Source organism: Myotis lucifugus, unplaced genomic scaffold (assembly GCF_000147115.1).
Source record: "Myotis lucifugus unplaced genomic scaffold, Myoluc2.0 scaffold_39, whole genome shotgun sequence".
Classification (NCBI taxonomy): Eukaryota; Metazoa; Chordata; class Mammalia; order Chiroptera; family Vespertilionidae; genus Myotis; species Myotis lucifugus.
This window is the reverse complement of record NW_005871087.1, coordinates 6,484,722-6,496,349: the sequence shown is the minus strand read 5'-3', so window position 1 is coordinate 6,496,349 and position 11,628 is coordinate 6,484,722. Positions and strand designations below refer to the sequence as shown.

The window sequence follows — 11,628 nt, the reverse complement described above, 5'->3', positions numbered from 1 at the left end:
CCCTGCGACTGGGGATCAAGCCTGAAACCTGGGCATATACGTATATGCCCTTGACCAGAATCACCCAGGACTCTTAAGTCCACAGGCCTGCACTTTATCCACTGAGCCAAACCGGCTAGGGGACAACAAACTATTTAAAAGAGAAATGAAGAAAATTCCATTTACAATTTCAACAAAAAGTGTAACATACCTAGGTATAAATTTCACAAAGGAGGTGAAAAGACCTTGCATTGAAAATGAGGGGGACCAAAAGTTTTGCCTTTTGAAATAGTGATCTTAAACTCAATTCTTCTGAAAATTCAGAAAGAACTTTTGACTCCCTCCTGTCTAAGAGATTCAGATGGCAAAGCCTGCCTCAGGAAGGGGACCGCAGCATAACCACCACAGACAGGAAGCCTCCAAGCAGGAGCCTGTTAGCTAGATACTCCGGGGCCCATTGTTTCCGAGTTGCCTAGCGAAGTTTTGCCTGCCATGTGTTCCACTCTTCTTCAACTACCTGTACGTCAGCATTCTCACTTTTCAAATCTAAGATCCTGTTTTCCTCCTCCTTTGACCAAAATGTAGTATGTACCCAGTGCTGCCTCACTGTCTTTGGAATTTTCAAGCATATGTGAATTCCCTGGGTTCATGTATTAAAAATTGGATTTTCTCCTGTTAATCTGTCTCTGCTAATTTGATTGTTAGCCCAGCTAGAAGAATTTAGGAGGTGGAGATGGGAGGAAAAGTTGTTTTAGAGCACACACACACACCCAGTTTTGGAGAGCCAGCCAGGAGAATTCACTGGCTGGAATACTGCTTATTCCTTAGACTGCTGCAACCAAGAGATAATGGACATCTGACCACAGCTGGCTGAAAATGGTAAGCATTTTACCCTGTCAGCCTCTGATCTCGTGTTTGTGGGCTTCGATGAAAGTTAGAAGCAGTAAGAGTCCTTTTTCTCTCTTCTACATTTAGATTGGCAAGAGAAAATATGTGTGAAATGAGTTTCCTAGGCAAATGTGACTCTGGTAAAAACTTGGTTTGAGTACTCTTGTTTTCTATGAATCCTGTTCCTTCCAGAGAGGTTCTATTATCTTCACCAGCTGAATGATGCTTAGGCATTTGGTGAGCAGCCGAACGGGCTATGGACCCATGCTTAGGGAATCTTAAAACTTATTTGTTCAAAAGGGGGGGGAAGCTTGTGACTTCCTGTGGTTTAGAACAGCTGGTGAAAGACAGGGCTTCCCTTCTTTCTTAGGCTAACTCTGCAAATAAACTGTTGGATCAGTGAGGGCTGTATCTTTTGTGTCCTTTATGGAAACTTTTGCTTCCTTGGTTACGCCATAAAAGGCTTAGTGTTTGAGTCGCTACTAAAATCCTACTGTCATTGGCCAGACGATGGATACCTTGAACTAGAAAAACTTCTAAATAGAAAAATGTTTAGAGAACTCTCATATTCGTATAATTAGCCATTAGGACTCCCTTAACAGGATGGAAGAACAGAAATTAGAACAAAAATCAAAATCCACTTAGATCTCTTCCTATTTACCTTTAGATATTTGCAGATACTGTAATAAAAAAAATAAAAATTAAAAATAAATCAGGATGCCCGGCTGGTGTGGCTCAGTGGTTGAGCTTCGCTGGTTCAATTCCCAATAGGGGGCATGCAGGAGGCAGCCTATCAATGTTTCTCATCAATGTTTCTATATCTCCCTTCTCCCTCTCCCTTCCTCTCTCTCTAAAAATCAATAAAAACATAAAGTCTGATAGAAATTAAAAAAATAAAAGTCTTGGCTCTCCTACTGGTAAATCAGAAATACAAACAGCCTGTAACTACCTAAGGCTGAGGAAGCAAAGGGGGAAAAACTGGAAAAGGGGCACTTTTAAAAACACAAGTAGCTAAAGCCTTCCATGCCTGACCACGTCCCCACCCCATTATCCTTAAAAATTGGCAAGAGCCAGCCCTGGCTGCTGTGGCTCAGTTGATTGGGCGTAGTCCACGCATCAAAAGGTTGCTGGTTGATTCTTGGTCGGAGCACATGCTCAGGTTGTGGGCAGGAGGTAACCAATTGATGATTCTCTCATCATTGATGTTATCTATTCACAAAGTAAATAAGTATTCAAAATAATAAAAATAAATGTCAATCCAGATGTCCTTCAGCAGGTCAATGGTTAAACTTTGGTACATACGTACCATGGAATGCCACTCGGCAATAAAAAGGAATGAACTACTGATATGTGTAGTAACTGGATAATTTTCCAGAGAATTATGCTGAGTGAAAAAAGCCAAGAGTCTACATACTGTATGATTCCACTTATGTTACACTCTTAAAATCACAAGGTTAGAGAAATTGAGAACAGATTAGTGTTTGTCAGGGACAAAGAGGGGGTGGTGATAGGAGAAAAGCGGGGGTGGCTATAAAAGGGTAAAATAAGGAATCCTTTTGGTGATGGAAATGTTCTGTATCTTGACTGCATAAATGTCAGTATCTTGGTTGTGAAATTGTACTACAGTTTTGCATGTTGTTAATACCGGGGGGACTCCAGCTAAAGTTCTCTATTATTTCTTAAAACTGCATGTGAATCTACAATTATCTCAAAATAAAAAGTTTAACATAAAAGTAAAATGTAAAAATCTAGGTTAAGAACATCTAGTCAGCACTGTTAACCAGTACATCATAGGGGGTACTCCTAGGTGGTGAGGAGTCAGCCATGTGAAGATCTGGAAAGAGATCTGCGATAAGAGAGTTCCAGGGATGGGAACCAGAAACTGAGAAGGACTTAATAGGGGAACAAAATGATCATGTTGGAAAAACAGAAAGTGGACCAGTGTCAGTGGAGTACAGTGACAAAGGAACAGAATGATGAAGATAAGATGAAAAGGAGAGGCATGGGCCAAGTCATGTAAGACTTTATGGACTAGCCGAGACCGGTTTGGCTCAGTGGATAGAGCGTCGGCCTGCGGACTGAAAGGTCCCAGGTTCGATTCCGGTCAAGGGCATGTACCTGGGTTGCGGGCACATCTCCAGTAGGAGATGTGCAGGAGGCAGCTGATCGATGTTTCTCTCTCATCGACGTTTCTAACTCTCTATCCCTCTCCCTTCCTCTCTGTAAAAAATCAATAAAATATATTTAAAAAAAAAAAAAAAAAAAAGACTTTATGGACTATGGTAAGGATCTTATTTTTAAGTGTCAAATGGGTAGAATCCAATCATTATTAAGTTAAAAAAAATTTTTTTTGCAAGGCTGAAGACAAGATTCCTATTTAGCCTAGGAGACAATAAAGAGCCCTAGGAAACAGTGCTGCCACACAATATGAAGTGAACTGCCTATATAGAACTTGAGATACGGAGTCCCTAAAATTCAGTTTATACATGAAAACAAGCAGAGACAGAAAGTCAAATGCTGGCCCCAACTGAACTCGGTCAGTCCTGTATTTCCTGGGCTAAGGAAAAAACAAAACAAAACACAACGTTATAGATCAGGGGTGGGCAAACTTTTTGACTCGAGGGCCACAATGGGTTCTTAAACTGGACCGGAGGGCCGGAACAAAAGCATGGATGGAGTGTTTGTGTGAACTAATATAAATTCAAAGTAAACATCATTACATAAAAGGGTACGGTATTTTTTTTTTTTTAGTTTTATTCATTTCAAACGGGCCGTAGTTTGCCCACGGCTGTTATAGATACTGTGAATACAATGTGAGTCTCTAAAAATATTTTAACTGCCCCATATTCCATGCTGCAATTTAAATAGTATTATGATTCATAGTTGGCATTGGTCACAATATCCACTTAGGGCAATAGGAGGCTTTGAACTTATCAATTTCTTTCTTCAGCAGCTCCACTCTTTGAAAGGATTCAAGATTATTCACACTGTACACTAGAACAAAGCCATCGGCAAATGAAAAATAGTGCTTCGGTAGGTCCACGCCCTCCTGCAGGCCTCTGGTGTCATAAAGATGTAACTGTTCCTTTACTCCCCGATCCGTTTCCACTGAAGCCATGTACACATCTTCCATTGTTTCACAATCTTCCATTCCTGGGATGAAAAAGGAATCACTCTCATGGGTACCAGTGTTGGATCATTGTACCAACTGTTGAGTATTTTCTTGTCCTTGAGAAGTTGTTGGCTTTCTAGGTTCCCTATTGACTACATGTAAGAAACATATTTCCATTACTAACTTCTTTAAAATGAAAGGTAGTTGTTGTAGTAAATGACCAACATGCTTTTTAAAAACACGTCTTCTGTATAGAAAAAATTTTAGTAAAGATTTAATATTACACATTTTTTAAAAGTTACTGTAAGAAGAGTCAAAGATCTGAATACCTAAATTGGAAGGTTAAAGGCTGGTTTTTAAAGTAGCTTCAATAACTGAGTGGTCCCATTTTCATCTCCATCAGAGCCAAGGACAGGGCCTGAGGTAAATTCGCTACTTTTTTTTTTTTTCTATGCAACTTCCTCTATTTCCAAGGTCTGTTTATGGGACTCAAAAATTTATAACCTGGCCAGTGTGGCTCAGTGGTTGAGCATCGACCTATGAACCAGGTGGTCACAGGTTCGATTCCCGATCGGAGCATATGCCTGGGTTTCGGGCTTAATCCCCAGTAGGTGGAGTGCAGGAGGCAGCCAATCAATAGTTCTCATCATTGATGTTTCTCTCTCTTCTTCTCCCTTCCTTTCTGAAATCAATAAAAATATATTTTAAAAAATGTTATATGTCCAGTCTGGGCCTGAGCACCAGGCTTTCATTCCCAAGCACCTATTGGGCACTTTTATGTGAATGTCCTGCAAGTACTCCAAACTAACAAAACTTGTTATCTTTTTCTCCCCATACCTGTTTCTCCATCTAGCTTTCTCCCCTGGATCACCATCCACCTGGGCAGTCTTTAGAGTTCTCTTTAAACAAGGAAAACGTGGGTGCAAGTTATCATACATGAGGCACTTTACTGCTGAAACACCTGCTCAATATATTGCCGCCTTCCATGCCCACTGGTGTGTTGGCACCTGAACTGCTGCAACAGTTCAATAAACACCTTGTATCCTTTCTAGACTGCTCAAATGTCAACTCCATGGATCCTCTCCTGATCATCCCCTTCCCTCCTTTCTGCTCCTACTGTGCCTTTTACAGGTAACACCATTTAATACTTAAACCTTCCCATATCAGTCCCCTCCAATGCTGGCGTGTAAGCTCCTTGGGAGCCAGGCCTGCAGCTAACCTATCTTGATAGCTCTGAGGACTAACAAATTGACTTACAGACATAGGAAGTCCTTAGTAAATGTTTGCTGAATGAATGAATTCATCATTGATGTCCCAATTTCAGTCCCTTTCTTGCCTGGGTAATCCTTGTAAAATGCATTCCTACCTTGCTTCATTTGTGCAGATTTGTCTCTTCAACTAGTCTATAACTCCCTTTAGGCTGAGGAATTAGGAGAATCTGGCCAGTGAAAAAGATAAAATACTAAATATGGTAACATTTAGGATTCCCCCCAAAATGCCCCACCCAGGTCACCTTATGAAGCTCAAAGTCATAAATCCTCTCCACGTGCTTACAGTTTTCAATTAACATTGTAATCCTCCATTCTTATTTATGAGGAGACAACCTAGGATTACCAGATGCTTGAGTAAAAGGGAGACCAAAACCAGAAAAGAACGCCTTATAGAAAAAAGAATGCAGGAAAAAGAAAACTTACCAAAAAAAAAAAATTACCCAATATTATACTCAAAGATATATGATAGTACATCCATAAAATAAGAACAGGATACGAAGAAGTGAAAACTCAACACAAGGGCTGGAAAATAAAGATAAGGAAAACTCTCAAAAAGTGGAACAAAATATTGAAAGAAAACAGGAAAGAAATTAAAAAATTAGTTCACTGGTCTAGAAGATCCAGCATAGAGAACACAGAGAAGGGAAAAGAATCAACAAAATAATTCAGACATGAAGAACACACATTTCCATACTGAAAAGGGCCACATTTTCTTCATATATTTAAACTAAAGCAACATATCACAACAGACTGAACACAGGAAGTAGATACGATAACCCAGCTAGACATTAGATTTTCAAAAACATAAATTGGTGCTCTTCTCACTAAATTATTTTGAAGACATAATTTTTCATAAGCGTGTTATCTTGGTATGTGATGTTTATTATTATTTTAAGTAATAAATAAGTACTTTTTAAATTTCTGTTTTAATTTCTATTACAGTAAAAATATAGCCTATATAAACAAAAGCTGTTTGGAGTTTTAGGAAGGTAAAGGGGTTCTTTTGTTTCCCTCTGGGCATAATTTGTTTTTTTGCACAGCCAAAATTAGAATCTGGAGGTGAAAAATTAAGAATAGTGCAGCATTTGTGGCAGGAGGGATTCAGAAACCATAAAAGTTAAGAACCACTAGCACAGCCACCATAATAAAAACCAAATATGGATTTAACCAAAATTGTTAAATATTTTGAGATGGTGGAAGAGAAGCAAAGCTCATCAAAATAGTTATTAAAAGTAAGATAGAAATGTGCTCTAAGCCAGTGGTTGGCAACCGGTGGTCTGAGGGACCACTGGTGGTCAGTGAGGTCTGAGAGGTTGGCAACTGCTGCTCTAAGCTACTTGCCAGAGATAAATACTTCAAAGATCTATGATTCTACTTATCTCTCCAACACAAACCTCATTTAATTCCAATTTGCAATATTTGATCGCCCTAAAGCCAAAGATGCTGTCTTCTTCACCTCTGTATTCTCACAAGGCTGCATCACAGCCTGTTTCATATAGCGAGTATTTAATCGTGACTCAGCTCAATGAATGAGATAATCCAATTCACAAAAGTAGGTCATACTGCAGCAAACAGCTGTTTCTTCCATTTTGAAAACCTATACAGCTGTATTGGAAAGTCATGTTTGAAATAGAATCTAAGATCATTCAGTGTATTCTTACGTCAGTGCTTCTATGACTCCAAAACCACTCTTCGTTATGTAAATACACAGGAAACTACATATATAAAAGATCTAACTTTCAGCAAGCACTCTTGAATTTCACTATCATAAAAGATGTTTTTTCTCTCTCCCCTATTATTTCCTCTCTCAACGTCAGTTGACTTCTATGATCCTTTTGGTCCCTCTGGATTTCACTTTTGTGTACTGTCCCCCATCTTTAGTTTAGTATGACCAACAAAACCCCTAGCAGTTCTCAGAACTTACAGAGGAACTACAGAAAAATAATCTTACCAATAGTATGATTCCCATAAAGGAGCTGCTCCAAAATTGCTGTTTTCCCCACAGACAGCAAGCCACAAACCACGACTTTGCAGCCCTTTCCCATCTTGTCTCAGGATAGCACTGCAAAGAGAACAGAATATCCTTAAAATTGTATACACTGAAATCAACCTTTTCTTTTTCTATGTTTAAATTTAATAAGTAATACATACACAGGGGGGGATTTCAAATTTAGAAAAAGATTTATAGAATAAGGTATACCCTTCCAAACCCTACTTTATTTTCTCAAATTCTGTAATTTTTATGACCCACATCAGCACTAATCAGCTATCAGGAAAAATAATTTTTTTCCAGGAAAAATAAATTTTTAAATTCTCACTCGAGTACTTACTGATTTTACTTTATTTTATTTTTTTAAAAAATATTTTAATATATTTTATTGAGTTTTTACAGAGAAGAAGGGAGAGGGATAGAGAGTTAGAAACATCGATGAGAGAAACATCGATCAGCAGCCTCCTGCACACCCCCTACTGGGGATGTGCCCACAACCAAGGTACATGCCCTTGACTGGAATCGAACCCGGGACCCTTCAGTCCACAGGTCGATGCTCTATCCAGTGAGCCAAACCGGTCAGGGATACTTTATTTTTTAAATATATTTTTATTGATTTCAGAGGAAAGGAGAGGGAGAAAGAGATAGAAACATCAACGATGAGAGAGAATCATTGACTGGCTGCCTCCTGCATGCCCCTCGCCCCCCGGGGATCAAGCCCGCAACCTGGGCATGCACCCTGACGGGGAATCGAACCGTGACCTCCTGGTTCATAGGTTGACCCTCAACTACTGAGCCACACTGGCCGGGCAATGCTTACTGATTTGAGAGAGAGAGAGGAAGGCTGGGAGGGAAAGAGAGAAAGAGCAACATCAATGTGAGAGAAGCATAAACCGGTTGCCTCCTGTATGTGCCCTGAATGGGAATCAAACCACAACCTTTTGGCGTATAGGATGAGGCTCCAATCAATGGAGCCACACCAGCCAGCTGGGGCAGGAAGAATTTTTAATGCTACCATTATTGTAGCACAGTAGTAACAGAGCATTCAATTCCAGAGTAGTACACTACATTTTATCTGTAGAGGAATAATCATCACTTTATTTTCTTTATATTTTCAACATAACTGCAATACAAAAATTCTCAGGGCAGAGCTCTAACACTGATCATATACGGTATGCTATTTCCTATGTAAGCAACTGTGGCCTGTTTTAAAAGGTTTTCTGCACATACCTCTGAATTTATGATTATTTTAATATCATCTCATCCTATATAATAAAAGGCTAATATGCAAATCGACCGAACGGCGAATGACAGGTCGCTATGACGCACACTGACCAGTCGATTTGCATATTAGGCTTTTATAATATAGGATTTTGTGCAGATGTGTAAATAAATAAATGGGGGGAGGGAGTTGTTTCAGTATACCACAGAAATCTCCATCAAGGACAATCAGTAAAAGTAACTGAATAGAGATAACTCAAACATTGGCTAAGGATTTTAAGGTTTTTTAGAAAAGAAAAGGAAAGAGATAAGACAGAATAGACCATGTTAAATATTTTACATCATTAAAAAGAAAAAGACAAAATGGGGTGTGATTGACCAAAGCACAGCTGAAATATCCTAGGTACCTAGTTGTTTTCAAGTGGGAAACAATAATACTACATAAGGCTGAAGATTAGTGGCCTGCTACCATCTATTAAAAAGTATGAATTCTTTTTAAAATGAATATCTACTGTAAGATTTTGAATGAAATGCACATTCAAAAATAGTTTATTTTCTACATATGGTAACAATGGCAAAGACTCACATTACAAGTAAGGAAGTAGTTATGCTTATATATATACTCAGATTTACAAACCAAACCTACTAAAAGCTTCATTCTATAAACATTATAATGTTTAATAATTCCCCAATACAATAAATATGTGCCATTTCCTTCCAAATTAAAACAAAAATAGGCCATTTGCAGTCCCTGCATGGACACTGAATCACATGAATAGATCCTGGGGGTGGCCAAGTCTCCTGTAAATTTAGGTTTCGAGAGTTTGAAAGGCTCCAGAGTAGATGGATTGTGACCTTGAAGGTTCCTTCTGACACTGGAATGCTATGGATGGAAAATGCTTACTCAAAAACTACATCAACACTGAACTTAACACAAAAAGCAGTAGTTACGTAGAGCTATTGGTTACAGTAACCACCTTAAGAAACTGCTGGACAATACATTCCATCTGTGACCTATTAAAATTCATCTGCTGTAAATGACGAAGAGAACATGCTTAATAGGCAAAATCCTGTGCAGTCCTAAATATATATTGCTTTGCTTTCCAGGCTAATCAGTAATGTTGCTAGAGAATGAAAACATGACCTGGTCCGTTCCTGAGGAAAACGCTGAGCTTGGGCCATATTCTCTTTGAAGAGCCATCAGAAACAGCGCCCCCGAAACTGGGAATATTCCTTAGATAAGGAAATCATTCTACTTTTATAAGTAAAACACAACCTTTTTATGTAATCAGAAAAAATTTTAATACTGAAACACTATTAACATCATAGAAAGATGTTACAGATATTATGACATAAACATCACATGGGGAAACTACACTGCATATTTTTTTTAATATATTTTATTGATTTTTTTTTACAGAAAGGAAGGGAGAGGGATAGAGAGTTAGAAACATCGATGAGAGAGAAATGTCGATCAGCTGCCTCCTGCACACTCCCCACTGGGGATGTGCCCACAACCAAGGTGCATGCCCTTGACTGGAATCGAACCCGGGACCCCTGAGTCCGCAGGCCGACGCTCTATCCGCTGAGCCAAACCGGTTAGGACGACACTGCGTATTTTTTTATGAAAACATCACGTACTGTGTGCAATACTTTTACTATCCATTCATGAGCACATTTACATACATTAAAAGGGTTTTGCAAACAGTACTGCACGTAATATCCTAAGCAGATTCCAGCTTACCATTCTTTTATTCATTGAATAAATATTTACTGAGGGCTTACCATAGTTCCAGGCATTAGAAACAAACAAAACCAGAAATGATCCTTACCCTCGGGAATCTCAAAATCAATTGGAAATACCAATCCAAATTTTGCAAAACTAATAGAGAAACTACAAATTACAAACTGCAAGATGTAATTAAGAAATTAGCAGTGGCCCTGACCAGTTTGGCTCAGTGGCTAGAGCGTCGGCCTGTGGACTGAAGAGTCCCAGGTTCGATTCCGGTCAAGGGCATGTACATTGATTGTGGGCACATCCCAGTGGGGAGTGTGCAGGAGGCAGCTGATCGATGTTTCTCTCTCATCAATGTTTCTAACCCTCTATCCCTCTCCCTTCCTCCCTGTAAAAAATCAATGAAATATATTTAAAAAAAAAAAAAAAGAAATTAGCAGTGGTTATTCACATCGCCAGACTCTCCTTTCCAAATGATTCATCCAACTCTGTCTGCAGTCATCAACCTTGACTCATTTTCTCACACCCCACTTCTGATCCATCAGTAAATCCTCTACACCAGTGGTTCTCAACCTTGGCTGCACATTAGAATCACCTGGGAATCTTTTTAAATTTCTGGGCCTCTTCCTCCAGAAATTCTGTTTCTTTGTTATGGGGTGAGGCCACAACATCAGTAACAAAGAAACAGAATTTTCAGAGGATGAGGCCCAGAATCAGGATTTTAAAAAGATTCCCAGGTGATTCTAATGTGCAGCCAAGGTTGAGAACCACTGGTCTAGTTCATGCTAGTAACAGTGACATCTTTTATTATATTCAACTTACACATTAGACATGAAAATACTCTGAAACAAGTAATTTCTTAGTTTCTCATCTGGCCATTGTTCAGACTAAAGAACCAAACACATCTTGGAGGAGGGGTGTCTAAGTTCACAGGGTCAAGTAGAGGCCACACCGATGTCTGGGGCTGTGTTTCTTGATTCCCAGACCTGTGGTTAATGGGAATGCTTTATCCCACTACCACAAACCAGTCTTCATGCTTCTATTTATCTCTGCATGCAATAAAGGGCACAGAGATTGAATCTAAGAGGGGGCCAATATCTAGATGCTGAAAATATATTTAAAAAATTTCTGTTATCAAGAAGCTACCATTATAAGTGGGAGACTCATAAGTTCAATGGATTACCTACAATTTGATTATGCATAACTCCAAAACAGCAGTTAAATACTGAGGACCCTCAGAAGGGACCTAACTAACAAGCAGGAAAGGCAAGGATGGCTTTGCTAAAGTAGGGACATCTGAGATTATCCTTAAAGAAAAAATAGGTTTACAAGCCAGGGAATAGGTGTGTGTATTGGGGGAGGACATTCAACCTGAGAGCACAGAAGGGGCATAAACAGAGAAGTGGTAAAGGGCATGGACTCTTCTGGAGAT

The 11,628-nt window shown here is 39.2% G+C and overlaps 1 protein-coding gene across 1 annotated transcript in view; it reads right to left on the bottom strand.

Moving 5' to 3' along the window:
- Nucleotides 1-11,628, bottom strand: part of NKIRAS1 (NFKB inhibitor interacting Ras like 1) — a 16,219-nt gene that overhangs the window by 2,591 nt on the left and 2,000 nt on the right. The window contains exons 2-3 of the mRNA XM_023752967.1: nt 7,202-7,312; nt 3,789-4,020 (exon numbers count right to left, since the gene is read on the bottom strand). Coding sequence (XP_023608735.1) covers nt 3,789-4,020; nt 7,202-7,295 — 326 coding nt within the window. The 5' untranslated portion in view covers nt 7,296-7,312. The remainder of the gene's footprint in view (nt 1-3,788; nt 4,021-7,201; nt 7,313-11,628) is intronic.